The sequence below is a fragment of the Callorhinus ursinus genome, unplaced genomic scaffold (genome assembly GCF_003265705.2).
Source record: "Callorhinus ursinus isolate GAN/ISIS: 27379988/994484 unplaced genomic scaffold, GSC_fseal_2.0 scaffold83, whole genome shotgun sequence".
In the NCBI taxonomy this organism is placed as follows: Eukaryota; Metazoa; Chordata; class Mammalia; order Carnivora; family Otariidae; genus Callorhinus; species Callorhinus ursinus.
In genome coordinates this window covers 2,165,399-2,185,892 of record NW_027397145.1, presented here as the reverse complement: position 1 = coordinate 2,185,892, position 20,494 = coordinate 2,165,399, and the positions used below count along the sequence as shown (strand labels likewise).

Sequence of the window (20,494 nt, the reverse complement as noted above, 5' to 3'; positions counted from 1 at the left end):
AAATATTAATGGCTGCATAACTGTGTGTCACTAGCTTATTGCCACCCCGACACACGTTATCTGAGTAAAACTATCTGAAAGGTACCTAAATAAAGCTTAAAAAAAATAAAAGGCATTGCTTCCTCGTGGGATACCATTCTAATAATGTTCTAGATAAAAGTTCTTGCAGCACAAAGATTTCTTGAGAGAATGGTAGCTGAGTTCCAAGCCCCTTTCCCCACAAGGAGGAGTTTATTTAGAGAGAGGAATTGTGTCTTCTGATCTTTTAAGGTTGCTTGGCCTCTCAATTAAGGCACAAGTCAGATTTCATGAGATAGGCTGAAATTATTGGAAGAGCTAAGGGAGTTGGCTGTTTGGTCTATGGTAGCCTGCCTTTTTTGCTTTCCTTTGTCTAATACTTTGAAATAAGTTCTGGAGATTGTCTCTTTATAAAAGTGTCCACAAGAGCAATCCAAACCTGCCTGTGTTGGACTCACTTTCCCTTTGGTCACAGACTCATAAATGTTACTCTTCCTATTGTTAAGTTGTCACCAGTTTTTTAGTGACTTCTGAATAGAGGAGATTTTATATTTCAATACTTGAAATGCCAGTTTCAGTCAAATAAAGAGAAAAATATGAAATAAAGCAGATTTTTTTTTCATTGAAGGGCAAATGAGCTCCCATCCTAGCACTAGCAGTCTTCTTTTGTGAATGAAATTCCACAGATTTTTCAAACCCTCAAAAAAGTCCATTTGAGGAAGCGTTTTATTTAAGGGAAGGTTTGCCAAGTGAGTTAATCTCTCGTAACCATTATCTTGAATACATGTGTAAATTGAGTCACAGGAAGATTGGAGCTTTCTGACTAAGGGGATGTCTTAGAGCTGGCATTGGAATGTAGCAATCTGCCTGCTTTGATGATCTGCTTCTAGAGATGGGAAAGAGCTAACGGTTTATGGTTTTCACAGGATGGAAGGTTCCTTATAATAAATCTTTTTTGAATTTTGTTTTGTAGGGGGGTACGTTAAAAGCAGTAAAATCTTCCAAAGGAAAGAAGAAGAGAGAGAGCATAGAGGGGAAAGATGGCCGGAGGAGGAAAAGTGCTTCGGACTCTGGGTGTGACCCTGCATCAAAGAAATTAAAAGGAGACAGGGGTGAAGTAGACAGTAATGGGAGCGATGGAGGTGAGGCGAGCCGAGGGCCCTGGAAAGGAGGGAATGCCAGTGGAGAGCCAGGGCTGGATCAGAGAGCCAAGCAGCCACCGACTACATTTGTCCCCCAGATTAACCGCAACATTCGCTTTGCCACTTACACCAAAGAAAACGGCAGGACTCTGGTGGTGCAGGATGAGCCTGTAGGTGGGGACACACCTGTACCTTTCACTCCATATTCTACAGCCACAGGTCAAACACCTTTGGCCCCAGAGGTGGGTGGAGCCGAAAACAAAGAGGCAGGAAAAACACTGGAACAAGTTGGCCAGGGCCTGGTGGCTTCAGCAGCTGTGGTCAGTGCCGCCAGCTCCACCCCAACCACGGTGAGGATCTCAGACACTGGCCTTGCAGCAGGGACTGGGCCGGACAAACAGAAAGGCAGCCGGTTACAGGCCCCAGGAGAGGTGAGTTGTTTCAGGGGCAGATTTGCAAGATTTGGGCTCATTCTTTTACCCTACTCTAATGTTAACACATTAAACAGCATCTAAAATGCCACAGGGAAGGAGTATTTCTGAGATGTGCTTAAATTATACTCTGAATAGTCCTTTACTGCTCGTTGGGCAAATGTGTATATTTTAATAACTTTATTAGCTCTTAAAAGTCACCTGAACAATTGCACTAATCAAAAACTGATTATAAAACCCAATTTAATGAGATACTCAAAGAGATCTGGTGGGGAATCTTTTTAATTCAATTATCTATTTAGTTCACATAGTGGTTGAGCCTCTACCAGGCCTATGAGAGGCAAGGTTAATGAATTACAGTTGGTAACAGTGAACGCTATAATTAAGGCTATGTGAAAGCGACTATTACCATCCCCTGTTTTTAGTTCATCATCTTCTATGGTATTTCCCTTTGAGGCTAGGCTTCTTTCCATGATTTGATATGGCTATAAAAGTTTTTTTTTCCTAACTTACTCTTTTTAAGGCTTAACTGGAAAATTTGATGGAATTAATCACAGTAGTATCCAACTTAACTATGTTCTTTATCCAATACACATGTTCATTGCTGAAATGGAACTTCTGTTAATTATGAGTTAACACCACGTTGGCTCCCCAGTCAAATTTGAAACAATATCAGAATCATTTCTTACAGTCTTTTGACTCTTATTTTGGTTCACCAAAGAATGATTTATGATGCTAGTCATCTTTTTTTCAGACTGGCTGTTTCCTCAAGCTGGAATATGAAATACAAAGACAAAATATAAATGATTTTTTAAATTATATATAGGAAACTACTGTGTGCTAAGTACTGTATATTATAAACAAAGAATTGAAATCCCTATTTGAAGGAGCTCAGTGCTTAAGATGGAATCATTTTAGGTATAACAGTGCCAGGTAAAACATGGCATATACATTTCATCTGAGTTCTTCCCCTCCTAGGAGATGGAGTTTGTGAATCCTTAGTGGGGAAGGAGGTGAAAGGTCCAGGCAGAAGAGGAGAAGGCCTATAAGTGCAAATTTTGCACTGTTTATGGGTTTGTCCTCTGTTAGTTGACCAGCATTCCCAAGAAAATTAGGTGAAGATCTTATGTGGATGTCCACTGTGTATAAGTCATCATATTGCTCAAATTAATTAAAATCCAGTTCATGTCAAAGGCAGTGTAGATGTAAAGGGGGATTACAAAGTACACCACATTTTATATGCTGCAGGAGGAGACACAATGAATGCTGTTATTCTTGGGGTAGCAAAGCTGAATAGAGGAAATGTGGATTCAGAGGGCATTTTCCAAACAAGTTGCAGAAGTTTCTGTGACTGTATCAGTGATTTTGGTAGTGTGGCAGCCTAAGTATTGTCCTGGGATCTGATTTAAAAGTACAGAAATGGATGTTTCCACTATGATGTCAAATCTTAAAATAGGGACACAGCCTCCAGGAAACGTCTTGCCCTAAAAATTAATTTGAAACCAGTTTGTCTTCGGTTTCTTATAAAAAAAGGATTTAAAATTTAATCATTTGAAGGAAAATGAAAGGCCATCCAAATTATTTTTCATTCATGTGTATATTTATTTTTAAAGGGTAACTTTAGTAGTGAAACCTGAGCTGCCCATGCTGGATTGTTGGAGTCATGCAGGTGTCAAGGCTCCTGGCCAAATTCTGCTAATGAAACAATAGCCAGGGGCGCCTGGGTGGCTCAGTCGGTTAAGCATCTGCCTTTGGCACAGGTAATGATTCTGGGGTCCTGGAATCAGGGCCTATGTCTGGCTCCATGCTCAGCCTGGAGTCTGCTTCTCCCTCTCCCTCTGCCCCTTCCCCCACTTGCGCTCTCTCTTTCTCACTTTCTCTCTATGAAGTAAATAAATAAAGTCAAAAAAAAAAAAAAGAAAGAAACAACAGCCAACCCTTAGGGCTGTGTCTTTCTATTCTCTTCTTTTTTGTTGGGAGGGGGTTTAAGTCAGTAGTTGTTGGTAAGTGGGAAGGAAAAGAAAAAGAATAATGGGGCGCCTGGCTGGCTCAGTAGAGCGAGTGAGTCTTGATCTCTGAGCCCCACATTAGGTGGCCCCACATTGGGTTGCCCCACGTTGGGTGTCGAGTTTACCTTTAAATAAATCAACAAACAAACGAACTTCAGGTTTTTAACTCTAAACTGCCATGAAGCAGCCTCTGTAGCAGATGTCAACTGGAGGCAAGCCATAGGTGGCCAGCCTGGTTCTCGTGCCTCTGTGCCACCCCAAGGAAGTCCTAATGTAGGCTCCTCTTGCATATTTAAAGAATACCTTAAGTAAACAACCCCCCCTTTGGACAATAGCCATTTCCTTTAGACTAATTTTTTTAATTCTGGAAAAGTAACCAATTTACTATTTTAACTAAAGTGTTATAATACTGTGGTATTTAGTACATCCATAGTGTTGTGCAACCATCAGCACTTTCTAGTTAACAAAAATTTTCATCACCCCAGAAGCAAGCCATTGATACCTGTTAAGCAGTCCTGGAATAATTTTTGTTACCAGTGTTTTAAAAATGAATGTTTAGAGATAGCATCCTCTGTTACCTGAAAGTTGATTTTAAGTGTTCAGACCTGCCTATGGACGTTTCTCTTTGCATGTATATGGATGTGTAATATATATGACAGGGATTCTGCCCTTTACACACATACCTTTTATTTACATGCAGAAGTTAACATTTTCAGGGTGGAAAAAAAGGAAAGTTTTTTGTTTTTTAAGATTTTATTCATTTATTTGACAGAGAGGGACACAGCGAGAGAGGGAACACAAGCAGGGGGAGTGGTGGAGGGTGGGGGAAGCAGGTTTCCCGCCGAGCAGGGAGCCCGATGTGGGGCTCGATCCCAGAACTCTGGGACCGTGACCTAAGCCAAAGGCAGATGCTTAACGATTGAGCCACCCAGGAGCCCCGGAAAGTGTTTTTTTCACTCTCCAATTTGTTAGACTGAATACTTAAGTTTGGTGGGTGTATGAGTGTTTACACTTTTCCTCTTTTGAGGCTTGTTAGATCCTAATGATAACAAAAGGGTTCAGTGATGAGTGTGCTTTCTTTCTCTCCCCCTCCCTTTTTTTTTTTTTAATGTAGGCTCCATGCCCAGCGTGGAGCCCAGTGCAGGGCTTGAACTCATGACCCTGAGATCAAGACCTGAGCCAAGGGGCACCTGGATGGCTCATTCGTTAAGTGTTTGCCTTCGGCTCAGGTCATGATCCCAGGGTACTGGGATCGAGCCCCACATCGGGCTTCCTGCTCAGTGGGAAACCTGCTTCTCCATCTCCCACTCCCCCTGCTTGTGTTCCCTCTCTCGCTGTCTCTCTGTCAAAATAAATAAAATCTGAGCCAAGATCAAGAACCAGACACCTAACCGACTGAGCCACCCAGGCTCCCCATGAGTGTGCTTTCTATAATTTAACGTCTTTAGGGCTAACTTTAATTGGAACACATATTCAACTTTTAGGTTGATTTGGGCTCATAAATGAATGGCCAAGTTCTAAAATCATCCATCTGAGGGAGTTTCAGACTAATACAGAGAATATTTTTCCTTAATATACAGTGGGCTTGTGATGGTACTGAAGTTACTTTTGTAAGATGGGCAGTTAGTTTAAATAAATCAAAACTTTTAAATAAATCAACACTTTGACAATAGCTGAGGCCATTGAAGTGGATTAATATTACAGGGCCTCTAAATTCATTTCACAGTAAAAGCTGCCGTCTGTCTGTTCAGGAACCCTTTTCTCCAATTCCTGGTAGAGTCTTTTCCAAATAGAAACTAAGAAGCCTACACAGCCTCTTAGTGCTGTGACAGCCAGTTGGCCAACAACCAAGGGAGTGGCAGGATGAATGACATTCTGCTATCTCTAGCTCACCCTGTTAAAGATGCCCTCTGTGTGGCCTGTGGCAGGTTTCTTCCTTAATGCCTTAATGCTTCTTTAATGTGAGATGTAGTTATAAGAGCAGGTTTATTTGTTTTTTAAAGATTTTATTTATTTATTTGAGATAGAGAGCATGAGAGGGGGGAGGGTCAGAGGGAGAAGCATACTCCCCGCAGAGCAGGGAGCCCGATGCGGGACTTGATCCTGGAATTCCACGATCATGACCTGAGCCGAAGGCAGTCGCTTAACCAACAGCCACCCAGGCGCCCTGTTTTGTTGGTTTTTTTTTTTTAAGATTTTATTTATTTATTTGCACAGAGAGAGAGCAGGAACACAAGCAGGGGCAGAGGGAGAGAAAGAAGCAGTCTCTCCGCTGAGCAGGGAGCTCAATGTGGGGCTGATCCCAGGACCTGGGATTATGACCTAAGCCAAAGGCAGATGCTTAACAACGGAGCCACCCAGGCGCCCCTATAAGAGCAGTTTTCATGGAATTGTAGGAGAGAAAGGTTGACTTGACCCACAAGAAACATTGGCCTAAGTCCAGGAAAGAGGTGGTCAAGAGAAAGCAGCGTCATTAACTCGGGCTATCTTCTTTTCAGAATTCAAGAAACACTGTTCTGGCCTCTTCTGGATTTGGAGCATCTCTCCCAAGTTCATCACAACCTTTGACTTTTGGAAGTGGAAGGAGCCAGTCCAATGGGGTTCTAGCCACAGAGAACAAACCTTTGGGCTTCTCTTTTGGCTGTAGCTCTGCACCAGAGTCTCAGAAAGACTCTGATCTCTCCAAAAACTTGTTTTTTCAGTGCATGTCCCAAACTTTACCCACCAGTAACTACTTCACTACCGTTTCAGAGAGTTTGGCTGATGATTCCTCCAGTCGAGACTCATTCAAACAAAGCCTTGAGAGCCTGTGTAAAGGCAGATCCACTCTTGGAGCAGACACTAAATCAGGCTCTAAGGCTGGCAGCTCTGTGGATCGGAAGGTGCCTACAGAGTCCATGCCCACCCTCACACCAGCCTTCCCACGGAGCCTCCTAAATGCCCGCACCCCGGAGAGTCATGAAAATCTATTTTTACAGCCCCCTAAACTGTCCCGAGAAGAGCCCTCTAACCCTTTCCTTGCATTTGTGGAGAAAGTTGAACATAGCCCTTTCAGCAGCTTTGCATCTCAGGCATCAGGTAGCTCTTCTTCTGCTACCACTGTCACCTCTAAGGCAGCACCCAGCTGGCCCGAGGCTCATTCCTCTACAGATTCGGCATCTTTAGCAAAGAAGAAAACCCTCTTCATCACAACTGACTCCTCTAAACTGGTGTCTGGTGTTCTGGGGTCAGCTCTTACCACCGGAGGTCCGAGCCTCTCTGCCATGGGGAATGGCCGCTCCAGCTCACCCACCAGCAGCCTCACCCAGCCCATTGAGATGCCTACTCTCTCCTCCAGCCCCACAGAGGAGAGGCCAACTGTGGGGCCTGGGCAGCAGGACAATCCCCTCCTCAAAACCTTTAGTAACGTCTTTGGCAGGCACTCAGGCAGCTTTCTGTCCTCCCCAGCAGATTTTTCACAGGAGAACAAAGCTCCTTTTGAAGCTGTGAAAAGGTTCTCACTGGATGAGCGAAGCTTGGCTTGCAGACAGGACTCGGACTCCAGTACCAACAGTGACCTGTCAGATTTGAGCGATTCTGAGGAGCAGCTGCAGGCCAAGACTGGCCTGAAGGGGATTCCAGAGCACCTAATGGGGAAGTTGGGCCCCAATGGGGAGCGAAGTGCTGAGCTATTGCTGGGCAAAGGCAAAGGGAAGCAGGCCCCAAAGGGCCGGCCACGGACCGCCCCCCTGAAAGGTGATCTTGCTGGGGTTATCCATTGGCTTGGCTCGGGCACTAGCCTTGAATGCCTGCCTGTTGTGCTGTTGGGCAGCAGAAGCCCTTTCTTTGATGGAAAGTTCTGTAATCATGTAGAATAACATGCCCAGAAGGGCCCAGTAGAGGCCCCTCATCAGACCTTTTGGTTCAGGGCAGGATTGCGTCTAACCCAGCAGTGTTACTAAAGAGGGATATCTACCTGTGTAATAATTCCATAGACAAGAACCCTTGATACTCCTTTTGCTCAGGAGTTCTTTCCTGGTGTTTTTCTCATCCCTTTCTACTTCTCTTTGGCCCATCCTCTTTAATTTACTTTAGAGGAGTTACTGAGTACTGGACTCTGTTCTCACATAGCAGCCTTTCATAGACTTACTTAAGCAAAAAGAATCAACCCTCAAATTTGCTTCTCTCTGTTACATATATAAAGTTTTAACACCTCTTCCAAAAGCCATTAACTCCTATGCTGTGTGGTTATGGTCCAGAATTGTGTAAGGGCAAGTATCTAAGAGAAAGTTGAATGGTAAAAGTAACTGTTGTCTTTAGGAACTGGCATCCCATGGAGGCACAGGAGTTGTTGATTAGTAGAACAGTTGTATTCCCAGAGGCCTGAGGCAAGTGGCTACCTTCTGCCTTCTTGGGTTTTCCTCACCCATGCCAGAGTTGTTTCCTCGTAATGGGACACTTCCCACAAATTCTCTCCATGGTCTTTAGCTTCCAGCTGAAGCCTCTTTGCTCCCTCCCTTTCTGTCAAGGATGGACCTGATAGGCACAAGCCCAGCCATGGCAAGGAGGAATGAGCCAGGTCAGGACAAGAATGCATCCCCAGGTGGATCATGTTATAGGGTCTCATTAATACCAGTCATGACCAACCGTTTCTCCCCCTTCCCTTGCCACAGTTGGCCAATCAGTGCTGAAAGATGTGAGCAAGGTGAAGAAGCTGAAGCAGTCTGGAGAGCCCTTCCTGCAGGATGGGTCCTGCATCAATGTCGCCCCTCACCTGCACAAGTGTCGGGAGTGCCGCCTGGAGCGGTATCGGAAGTTTAAAGAACAGGAGCAAGATGATTCTACTGTGGCCTGCCGCTTCTTTCACTTCCGGAGGTACCCAAACCCGTCTCCGTCTCCTTCCCAGTTTCCATTTCTCACTCTTTCTCTGAATCTCACACCTTTTCCTTGTTTTCTTAACTCCTTTGCTCTGAGTCTTTGCTGAGGTTCTGCCATAGGAGCCACTCAGGTGTTTGGATTGTGAAGTGACTTGTGGCTTTGTCCCTAGGGAATTGAAGGTGAACAGTCTCAGCTGCTGGCCCCTGAGCTTCGTTGAGTTATTCCTAACTTGGGTTCCATTTGAAACCAGTGGTACAAGCAGAAGGATGCCATGTTGTAGTATGGATCTGCCTGACCACTTTTCGGTGCTAAAGTAACTTGAGTCTCTGAGAGAAGGGGAAGGAAGATTAGGAGATAATGGAAAGTGTCTTTGAAATAGAGGTAACTGACAAATCCGGGGAAGGTCCCCTGCTTTTACCAAACAGCAGGTATTTAGTCACTTTCCTTCTGCTTGATAAACTTAGAAGAATTTCTTCCAAATGATCTTTCAGGAATTCATTTTTTTTTTTTTTTTTAAAGATTTTATTTATTTATTCATGAGAGACAGAGAGAGGCAGAGGGAGAAGCAGGCTCCCAAGGAGCAGGGAGCCCGATGCGGGACTCGATCCCAGGACCCTGGGATCATGACCTGAGCCGAAGGCAGACGCTTAACCATCTGAGCCACCCAGGCGCCCAGGAATTCATTTTTAAAATAAATCCAAATGGTTTATCCATGTAGTGTGGATTCACTCATTCAGCAAATTTTACTGAGCACTTACTGTGTGCCAGCCACTGTTGTGGGCACTGAGGGTTAAGCAGTATAAAACCATAAAGATCCAGCCCTTAGAGGTTTGCTGAGGAGGCAGACAATAAATAAGGAAAAAAGATTAAATACATGGCATGTTAGCTGATAATAACTATGAGAAAAATAAAGACAGGAGAGAGGACTGAAGTAAGGGGAGGTTAAGAGAGGCTACAGTTTAAATAGGATGGTTTTGGGGGCGCCTGGGTGGCTCAGTCGTTAAGCGTCTGCCTTCAGCTCTGGTCATGATCCCAGGGTCCTGGGATCGAGTCCCGCATCGAGCTCCTTGCTCAGCAGGAAGCCTGCTTCTCCCTCTCCCACTCCCCCTGCTTGTGTTCCCTCTCTCGCTGTGTCTCTCTCTGTCAAATAAATAAGTAAAATCTTAAAAAATAAATAAATAAATAGGATGATTTTAGAAAGTGAGATTTGAGTAAAGACCTGAGGGGGTGAAGGAGTGCTCCACACATTTTTCTGGAGACAAGCATTCCAGGTAGAGGGCACAAAGAGCAACTGTCTCGAGGCTGGAATATTCCTGGTGTGTTTGTGGAGCTAGTGTGGCTAAAAGAGTGGAGATGGGGGAGTTGAGGTCACAGAGTTAACAAAGGGTCCGCATTTTAAAGGAATACACTAAGGGCCTTGGCTTTTGTGCTGAAAGAGAAGTCATTGAAGGTTTTGAGCTGATGAGGGACACTGAGGAATGTTTTAAAGGATTGCTGTAATTGCCTTCTTGAGAATAGATTATATTGAGGCAAAGGTAGGAACACGGAGAAATAAGGAGCCTGTTGGAATTATCCAGGTGAGAAATGATGGTGGCCTAGTGATGGAAGTGATGAGTCTGTTTGGATTAAGGATATATTTTGAGTGGGTCCCTGGGTGGCGCAGTCTGTTAAGTGTCTGCCTTCGGCTCAGGTCGTGATCCCAGGATCCTGAGACCAAGCCTCACGTTTGGCTCCGTGCTTATCAGGGAGCCTGATTCTTCCTCTCCCTCTGCCTGCCGCTCCCCCTGCTTGTGCTCGTGCTCTCTCTCTGTCAAATAAGTAAAAATCTTTAAAAAAAAAAAAAAAGGGGGATGTATTTTGAAGGGAGTACTCATGATTTTCTGATGGGTTAAATGAGGAGTATGAAAGAAGGAATGGAGTCAAAGATGATTCTACAGCTTTGACCTATTACTGATAAGATTTCTCAGGGAAAAGCAGGTTTGGGGACGAAAATGGGAACTTTTAATTTGGGCTTGTTAAATTTGAGATGCCTATTAGATTTCTAGATGGAGATGTTGAAAGAGCAGCTGGAAACTCAGCTCTGGAGTTGAGGGGGGAGAGTCCAGGCAGGAGGTTAAAAATTTGAATGTCACCAAGTATTTAAAGCTGTGTGTTGGGGCGCCTAGGTGGCTCAGTCGGTTAAGTGTCTGTCTTCAGCTCAGGTCATGATCCTAGAATACTGGGATTGAGCCCCATGTCCAGCTCCCTGCTTGGTGGGGAGCCTGCTTCTCCCTCTCCCACTCCCCCTGCTTGTGTTCTCTCTCTCTCAAATAAATAAATAAAATCTTAAAAAAAAAAAAAAAAGCTGTGTGTCTACTTGAGATCATGGAAGGAGTCTGGGTGTAGATAGAGAAGAGAAGCATTCCTAGGACCAGTCAATCCTGGTGTTCTCCAACATTGAGAGACTGGAAAGGTGAGAAGGAGCTAGTAAAGGAGGTTGAGAAAAAAAAAGCCAGTAAGGTGTCCTGGAAGGCAAGTGAAGAAAGTACTTCCAGGAAGGAATAATGAACTGCGGCAAATACTGGGGATTCGGTCAGGTCAGATGAGGACTGAAAGTGACCACTGGGTTTAATGGGGGGAATGAGCTTGTCAAAAACAGTTTTGGTATGTTGGTGAGGGAAAGCCTGGTAGGAGTGAATGAAGAGAAAATAAAAGGGAAGAGGAAGTGGTGACAGTCAGTATAGACAACTCTCAAGAAATGCTGCTCTTACAAACAAATAAATGGAGGGTGTGGGATTGAGAGGATTTTTGAGATAGAAATGTTTTAGAGGATTTTTGAGCTAGCAAGTTTAAATACAAGAATGATTCAGTAGGGGGGAAAACAGATGATGTAGAAAAGAGAATATGTGGTGTGATGCCTATGCAAGAGGGTAGGATGTAGAGCATAGGTGGAGAGAGAGGTCTTGGCTGGGAGCTAGTTCATTCCTAGCAGCAGCAGGTCAGATGGAACATGGGGCCAGTTGCAGGAAGGCCTGGTAGTATGGTGGAGGGAACTTGTGGGGCATCTTTTCTCTTCGTATTTTCTCAGTGGAATACATAGCAAGGTCCTCATGGGGAGAATTATACTAGAGGTTAGAAAAGAGATGAAGTTCTGAAACAGGCATCTAGGAGCATGAGTGTGCACCAGGAAACTTGTGACTGGGAGGCAACATGAAGGGCTCACCTCACACAGGTAGATATGAATTTCAAGTATGACACTGAGCGTGGCTGGTTTCCTCTGGTCACGTTCAGTGGTGTGGGTGCACATGTGGAACAGGAGGATGGACAAACAGAAAGGCATTTCTGAGGACAGCTTTTTTTTTTTTTTTAATAGATTTTATTTATTTATTTGTCAGAGTTAGAGCACAAGCAGGGGGAGTGGCAGGCAGAGGGAGAAGCAGGCTCCCTGCTGAGCAAGGAGCCCGATGCGGGGCTCGATCTCAGGACCCTAGGATCATGACCTGAGCTAAAGGCAGACACTTAACTGACTGAGCCACCCAGGCGTCCCCTGAGGACAGCTTTTTAAAGAACGCAGACATACTAATTGTTCACAAGCCTTTCTGCTAGTGCAGAGAATACATACTGTGTTGGTCAAATAGGGTGGAAATGTTTTGGGGTTTTTCTGTTTTTAAGTATGTCTGCACCCAGTCTGGGGATTGAATTTATAACCCCAAGATCAAGAGTTGGATGCCCTTCCAACTGAGCCAGCCAGGTGCCCTCCAGGGTGAAAATTCTTAATGCACACTGATTGCTTTTAAGTCCCTTTAATGTTTCTAGCTCCTAGGGTTTTCAGTGTGTATTAGTTTGCATGGCTGCTGCGTTTTACCATGTATTTGACTGTCTACCTTCCTATCTCAGGTTGATCTTCACTCGGAAGGGGGTACTCCGTGTAGAGGGGTTTCTGAGTCCCCAGCAAAGTGACCCTGATGCCATGAACCTGTGGATTCCCTCTTCCTCCCTAGCAGAAGGGATAGACCTAGAAACCTCAAAATACATCCTGGCCAACGTTGGGGACCAGTTCTGCCAGCTCGTGATGTCCGAGAAGGAGGCCATGATGATGGTGGAGCCACACCGTAAGACACCCTCTTACTTGTTTTCCAGGCACTCCTGCTTGAGAACTTTCATTTTCTGTTGCTTAAAGGAGAAGTGGTGGGAGTGGCAGATGGCCTTTTCTCTGGATGAATTAGACTGATAAGACTTTTCTTTATAGCAAACTAAGTAGCTGAGGCCCTAACTGTATCCAGCAGACTTTATTCCTTCCTCGATCCCTGTCTGGGTTTGGGTCACTGAATATTTTCAGTTTCCTTTGAACCAGTTTATATTAGTGATATTATATGGTTTGTGAATAGATGAAGTGCCACTGGGTACCGTGTTTCGCACCTAGAACCCACCATTATTCAGACATTTATGATATTTCGTGTCTGTGGGATAAAGTACCCAAGGAATATTCTACTATGAAATTACTCCCTACATTTCAAGTGAAGAATCCTCTTACTTCAAACTCCCCCAAATTGAAATTTTTACAGTATCTTAAGTAGCAACATGTGGCATTTATTTTCATTGACACTTGTTCGGAAATATTAGCAATTCCATCCATTTTCTTTCTCTTAACATTTATAGAAACACTAACTTCTTACATCCTTGAGTTTATTGCTGGACAAAACACTACACGTAGCAGTCAGTGGACTTGGGGTCTTTTGCTGTTACTCACGATGATCAGTGTCAACAATATTCCTCTTCCTCTTTTCCACCAGAGAAAGTGGCATGGAAGCGAGCAGTGCGTGGTGTACGGGAGATGTGTGACGTATGTGAAACAACTCTCTTCAACATCCACTGGGTTTGTCGCAAATGTGGATTTGGGGTCTGCCTTGACTGTTACAGGCTCAGAAAAAGCCGGCCGCGCAGTGGTGAGCAAATATTGTCCTGTTCAGTTCTAAAGGTAACCTGTCATTGGAGGTATGGGACTTGAAGCCAGAATGGGTTTGTGCCCCCTCTTGAGCTGCTTAACTTCCCTCATTTTTGTTGCATCGTGAGGCCTTAACAGTTGCCAATATTCCACCTAACTGGGTAGGCTAAAAGAAGCCAAGAAGGGTTATTCTTCACCTTCCCTTGTTGTGTTTTTCTTTTTTTTTTAATAACATTTTTATTGAGATATAATTCACCCTTTTAAAATGTACAATTCAAAAGGTTTTAGTATATTCTCAAGGTTGTGCAACCATTTTCACTATCAGATTTCACTGTGGTCGCTCCAAAAAGAGATAATGTACGCATTAGCAGTAACTCTGTATTTCTCCCTCTGCTCAGCCCTTGGTAACCATTAATCTACTTACTGTTTCCTCTCTGTAGATTTACCTGTTCTGTACATGTCCTGTAAATGGAATCATACAATATCTGGCCTTCTTTGACTGACCTCTTGCACTTCAGCATACTATTTTAAAGCTTCATCCACGTTATAGCATGTATCATTAACTCATTCTTTTGTATTGCCAAATAATATTCCATTGTATGGATATACTACATTTTGTTCATCCATTCAGTAATCGATGGACATGTAGGTTGTTTCCATTTTGAGCTGTTATGAAAAGTACCACTATGAACATTTGTGTACAGGTTTTTCGTGTGAGCATAGGTTTTCAATTCTTTTGAGTATATGCTTAGAGTGGAATTGATGGGCTATATGGCAGTTCTATGTTTAACCCTTTCAGGAACTGTCGAATTGTATTCCAAAGTAGCTACATCATTTTATAATCCCACCAGCACCGCACAAGGGTTCCAGTTTTTACCCTTTGCCAATGCTTAGTACTGTCTGCCTTTTTGGTTACAGCCATCAATATTGGCTAGGAAGGACTCCCTATCTCATTATGTGATTTTGATTTGCATTTCCCTGATGACTAATGGTGTTGGGCATCTTTTCATGTGCTTATTGGCTCTCTTAATTGGTTTATCTTTGGAAAAATGACTAGTCAAATCTTTGCTTCCTTTTGTCCTTGCTTTATCTTACTACTTATCTGAAAACCTTCTTGCCCCTTAACCTCCTTATTCTTCCCTCTTCAGAGATACTGTGCAACCATTGGAACACAGTGGTTTAGAGCTTATGCTACTGGAATTTGAAACCTACTTTCACATCTTATTACACCAACTGTGGTATCTTGGGCTAATTTCTTAATCCCTCAGAGCCTCAGTTTCCTTATCTATAAAATAAAGGTAATATGAGTACTTCTCGCACTGTATTGTGAGGATTAAATGAGATATTGTATTTAGAGTAGTTATCACAGGGCCTGACATCCACTACATAGCGTGTGTTATGTAGCTTTTCGATCTTCCACTTCTGCCCATGAAAGATTAACTTCCACAGGAATTGCCCTCCTGCCTTAAACAAGAAAACCAGACTAAATATATGAAACCACGGTTTTAGACATTGGACAGCAGGCAGCATGAGCCTGTGATCTCTAAGAGCAGGGAAGAACCAAGGCAAATCCTACAATTTCACCAGTTTACTGCCTGCAGGCAGTTTGCAGGCTGCAATAGAGGGAAGAGCAACTAAACCAAACCGTCTGGCAGTCTCACTGAGCTGAGACAGAGATCAGAGTCTAAGAGGAGTAAGGCAGTGTGCTGAAGACGTTAGAGCTTCACAGAGAGAACACCAGAGGTCTGCAGAGAGGTCACCTCAGTTTTTGGCTATATAGTGATCTGCACATATACGAGGTAAAACTCTGTGAGGCCCAAAAAGGAACCTTCAGAAAGCAATTGACTTAATAATTTCCACAACTTACCATTTGTATTGCTACCAGCCAGAGTGGAAAGACACTGGGCAGAGTCCAGAAAAGTCATACTTTGACAGTGGGACTAATATAGTCCCAGAATAAAGGCTGCTCTGGAGATAACATAGTGTAAAGCAAGCCTTGGAAGGATCAAACTGATCTGCAGGCTACTCAGCTATGCACCAGACTAAAACCAAACACTCTTTAAAGGATTACAACAAAATCCAGTACTCTGAAGCATTAAAGTCAAAAAAACTCTGCATTCAGTCGTGAATAATCAGGGGGCACCTGGCTGGCTCAGTCAGTAGATCATGCAACTCTTGATCTCAGGGTCGTGAGTTGGAGCCCCACACTGCGGATAGAGTTGACTTAAAAAAAAAAAAAGAAAGAAAGAATAATCAGGTATGAGTCTCTTTGGTAAATGGTGCCGGGAAAACTGGACAGCTACTTGCAAAGGAGTGAAACCAGACCACTCTCTTACACCATACACAAAAATAAACCCAAAATGTATTAATAAATGTGAGACCCAAAACCATAAAACACCTGTAAGAAAACACAGGCAGTAATCTCTTGGGTATTGGCCTTAGCAAAATTTTCTGGATATGTCTTATCAGGCAAGGGAAACAAAAGAAAAATAAACTATTGGGACTATACCAAAATAAAAAGCTTTTCCACAGCAAAGGAAACTTCCATCAACAAAATGAAAAGGCAGCCTTCTGAATGGAAGAAGATATTTGCAAGTGATATATCCAATAAAGGGTTAATATCCAAACTGTATAGAAAACTTAACTCAAAAAAAAAAACCCTGTCTGGTTAAAAAATGGGCAGAGGACCTGCATAGACATTTTTTCAAAGAAGGCATACGGCTGGCCAACAGACACATGAAGACATGTTCCACATTATTCTCATCAGGTAAACGCAGACCAAAGCCACAGTGAGATCCTACATGTCACAATGGCTAGTATCAAAAAGACAAGAAATAACAAGTGTTGGGGAGGATGGAGAAAAAGGAACCCTCCATGCACTTGATGGGAATGTAAATTGGTGTAGTCACTATGGAAAACAGTATGGAGATCTCTCAAAAAAATTAAACATGTAAATGTGATCTAACAATTCCACTACTGGGTATTTACCCAAAGAAAATGGAAACACTAACTCAAAAAGATGCACCCCAGTGTTTACTGCATTGCTATTTACAATAGGCAAGATACGAAAGCAACCCAAGTGTCCATCAGTAGATGAATGGATAAAGAAGATGGGGTGGGGGTGTATACACATATACACCTACATACCCACAATGAAATACTACTCTGTCATAAAAAAGAAGGACATCTTGCCACTTGCAACAACATGGGTGGACTTACAGGGTATTGCACTAAGTGAAATAAGAGAAAGACAGATACCCTATTTTTCACTTATGTGTGGAATCTAAAAAACAAAACAGGGGCACCTGGCTGGCTCAATCAGTAGACCATGCGAGTCTTGATCTTGGGGACCTGAGTTCAAGCCCCACATTGGGCGCAGAGACTAAGAAAAAAAAAATTTTTTTTAAGATTTTATTTATTTATTTGACAGAGACACAGTGAGAGAGGGAACACAAGCAGGGGGAGTGAGAGAGGGAGAAGCAGGCCTCCCACTGAGCAGGGAGCCTGATGCAGGGCCCGACCCCAGGACCCTGAGACCACGACCTGAGCTGAAGGCAGAGGCCTAACAACTGAGCCACCCAGGCGCCCCAAGAAAAAAATTTTTTTAATTAAAAAATAATAAAAGGGTGCCTGGGTGGTTCAGTCAGTTGAGCGTCCAACTCTTGATTCCAGCTCAGGTCATATATCAGGATCATGAGATTGTGCCCCACGTCAGGCTCTACGCTGGGCTTGGAGCCTGCTTAAGATTCTCTCTCCCTCTCAGGCGCCTGGGTGGCTCAGTCATTAAGCATCTGCCTTAGGCTCAGGCCATGATCCCAACAGTTCTGGGGTCGAGCCCTGCATCAGGCTCCCCGCTCTGCGGGAAGCCTCCTTTTCCCTCTCCCACTCCCCCTGCTTGTGTTCCCTCTCTCACCATGTCTCTCTCTGTCAAATAAATAAAATCTTTAAGAAAAAAAAAAGATTCTCTCTCCCTCTCTCTTTGCCCCTCCCCCCACCCCCTCGCACGCTCTTGCTCTCTCTAAAAAATAATCAAAAAAATAATAAAAACTAATATGAACAAATAAGTAAACTCATAAATAAATGCAGAGAACAGACTAGTGATTGCCTGAGGGGAAGCAGTGGGAGGTGAGCAAAATAGGTGAGAGGGGTTAAGAGGTACAGAGTTCCAGTGATAAAATAAATAAGGCACAGGGATGAAAAGTATGGCACAGGCAATATAGTAATTAATGTTGTAATAACACTGTATGGTGACAGATGGCAACTACATTTATCATGGTGAGCATTAAGTAATGTATAGAACCGTCAAATCACTATGATATAAACCTGAAACTGCTTTGGTATATCAACTATATGTCAACTATATTTCAGTAATAAAAAATTTTTATTTTATTTTTTTAAGATTTTTATTTATTTATTTGAGAGAGAGAATGAGAGAGAGAGAGAGAGACATGAGGGGTGGAGGGTCAGAGGGAGAAGCAGACTCCCCGCTGAGCAGGGAGCCCGATGCGGGACTCGATCCTGGGACTCCAGGATCATGACCTGAGCTGAAGGCAGTCGCTTAACCAACTGAGCCACCCAGGCGCCCCAGTAATAAAAAATTTTTAAATAAAAGCATAATCAGATATGTAAAAAAGCAGGACAGTATGACCAATAATCTGGGGAAAAGAAACCATCAATAGAAACAAATCCAGAAATGACAGTGATGATAGAATTACTGTAAAAGAACCTTCAAGCTGCTATTATAAATGATATAAATATATTGAAAGACATAAAGGGAGACATGAACATGATGAGTAGAGAAACGAAATACATAAGAGACCCAAGTGAATCATAAAGGGATGAAAAATATCTCAAAAAAAATTGTACTAGGTGGGATAATAGCAAATGAGACACTGCAGAAGAAGCTACGAAGTTAGGCATAACAGTAGAAAACCAACACTGAGCACAGAAGAAAGACTTAAACTTTTATAAATTGAAGAGTGCCTTGTTGAAGTATAGGAAATATCAGGCAGTCTACCAAACATACAATTGTTGGGAGTTCCAGAAAGAGAAACAGTGGGAGGGCAGATGCAAAAAATATCTTAACAAATAGAGCCATAAATTTTCCAAATTTGATGAAAGAGCTATAAAACCACAAATCCAACAATCCTCAAACAGAAGAAGCATTAAGAAAACCACCCAAAGCACATCATAACCCACCTTACTGAAAAGCAGTGATAAAGAGAAAATCTGAAAATCACAGGAGGGAAAAAAACCCACAACACATTATATACAAAGTAACAAAGGTAAGAATGACAGCCAACTTGTCGGAAACCCTGTTCACCCGAAGACAGTGGAACATCTGCAAGTGCTAAAAACAAACCTTTTAACCTGAAATTCATACCTACTGAAAATATCGTTCAAAAATGAGAGTGAAATAGTTTTTCGGTCCAAGAAAAGCTGATAGAGATCATCGCCAGCAGATTCACACTCAAAGGTAGTTTTATTCAGGGAAAACAATTGATACAGTAAGGGAATTCGGATTTATACGAAGGAATGAAAAACTTCCTATGTGATAAATATGTGAGTACATATAAAAGACTTTCTTATTTTTAATCTTTTTAAAAGATAGCTGTTTAAAGGAAAAGTAGCAATGTAATGGTTGATTATATATGTAAAATTAAAATACGTAGTTAACAGCCAAAAGAAAGGGAGGGAAATGGAGGAATAGTTTCATAAGGGTCTCACACTGTGTGTGAAGAGTGGTATGATATTTGAAGATAGACCGCTAAGTTACAGATACTTCAAACCCTAGAGCAAACAATAACTAAGGTATATATAGCTAAATAAGCCAGAAGTAGAGACAAAATCAAATCATAAAAGCAGTTAATTCAGAAGACAGAGGAAAATGTAGCAAAAAATGGGACAGATAAACATACACAGTGTATCTTGTATTCAGTTTTCTTGGGGTGGGTAGCGCAATTACAAAAAAAAAAGTCTAAAAAGGTCTTTGAGGGAGTGATAAAGAAATAAAGGTTGAAAAACACTGAACCTAGGTAGATATAGGTGGGAACATCTTACAGAATGCAAAAGACTGAATTTTTCTCCCTGAGATCAGGAGCGAAGCAAGGTATCTGCTTTTCATAACTTCTATTCAGCACAGAGCTGGCGTTACTAGTCCACATGATGAAATAAAAGCATACCCCTCCCCCCAACAAAAGGCCTATAGACTGGAATGAAGTAAAATGTTTTTTAATTTCCTGGTGACGTGATCATCTATATAGAGAATACCAAGTAGAGTGCCTTGGCTGGCCGAGTCAGAAGAGGGTGTTACTCTTGATCTCGGGGTCATGGGTTCATGCCCCGTGTTGGGTGTAGAGATTTGTTCTTTTTTTTAACTTTGTAGTCTTTTTTTTTTTTTTAATACTTTATTTTTAGGTAATCTCTACACCCGCTGTGGGGCTTACACTCACAACCTGAGTCAACTTCAAGAGTCATGTGTTCTACCGACTGAGCCAGCCAGGCACCCCAGATGTAGAGATTATTGGGTGGGGGGGACTTCAAAGAAAAAAAAGAAAATCTCAAGAAATCTACAAAAAAGCTACAAGAACTAAAATATGAGTTTAGCAAGATTGCAGGACAAACTCAACACAACAAAATCAGTTCTATTTCTATATGGTGTCAATGAGTAATTTGAATTTTTAAATCAGTATCATTTATGGTAGCATCAAAAAAACATGAATTGTGTGGGGATAAATTTAGTCAAAATGCAAAAAACGCATACACTGAGAACTGCAACATATTGCTGAGAAAAATGAAAAAAGACTAAATAAATGCAGAGATGTGCCATATTCATGGAAAGAAGACTGTGTACTAAGATGTTACTTCTTCCAAATTAATCTATTACATGTAATTCAAATCAAAATCCCAGTAGACCTTTTTGTAGAAATTGACAAGCTGGTTCTAAAATTTATATGAAATTCAAAGGACTAGAATAATCAAAACAATTTTGAAAAAGAAGGCAGTTGGAAGATTTGAACTACTTCATTTTAAGAGTTATTATAAAGCTACAGGAATCAAGGCACTGTGGTAATACAGTAGAACAGAGATAATACACACGTATATAAGCAACTG

At 42.5% G+C, this 20,494-nt stretch overlaps 1 protein-coding gene across 2 annotated transcripts in view; it reads left to right on the top strand.

The window, feature by feature from the left end:
- Nucleotides 1–20,494, top strand: part of KDM3B (lysine demethylase 3B) — a 65,817-nt gene that overhangs the window by 26,928 nt on the left and 18,395 nt on the right. Inside the window, exons 7-11 of one of the 2 annotated variants that reach the window (XM_025852146.2) lie at nt 992–1,591; nt 6,099–7,335; nt 8,253–8,454; nt 12,334–12,548; nt 13,230–13,382. In XM_025852146.2, the coding sequence (XP_025707931.1) occupies nt 992–1,591; nt 6,099–7,335; nt 8,253–8,454; nt 12,334–12,548; nt 13,230–13,382 (2,407 nt within the window). The remainder of the gene's footprint in view (nt 1–991; nt 1,592–6,098; nt 7,336–8,252; nt 8,455–12,333; nt 12,549–13,229; nt 13,383–20,494) is intronic. The other variant, XM_025852147.2, reaches the window with a different exon arrangement.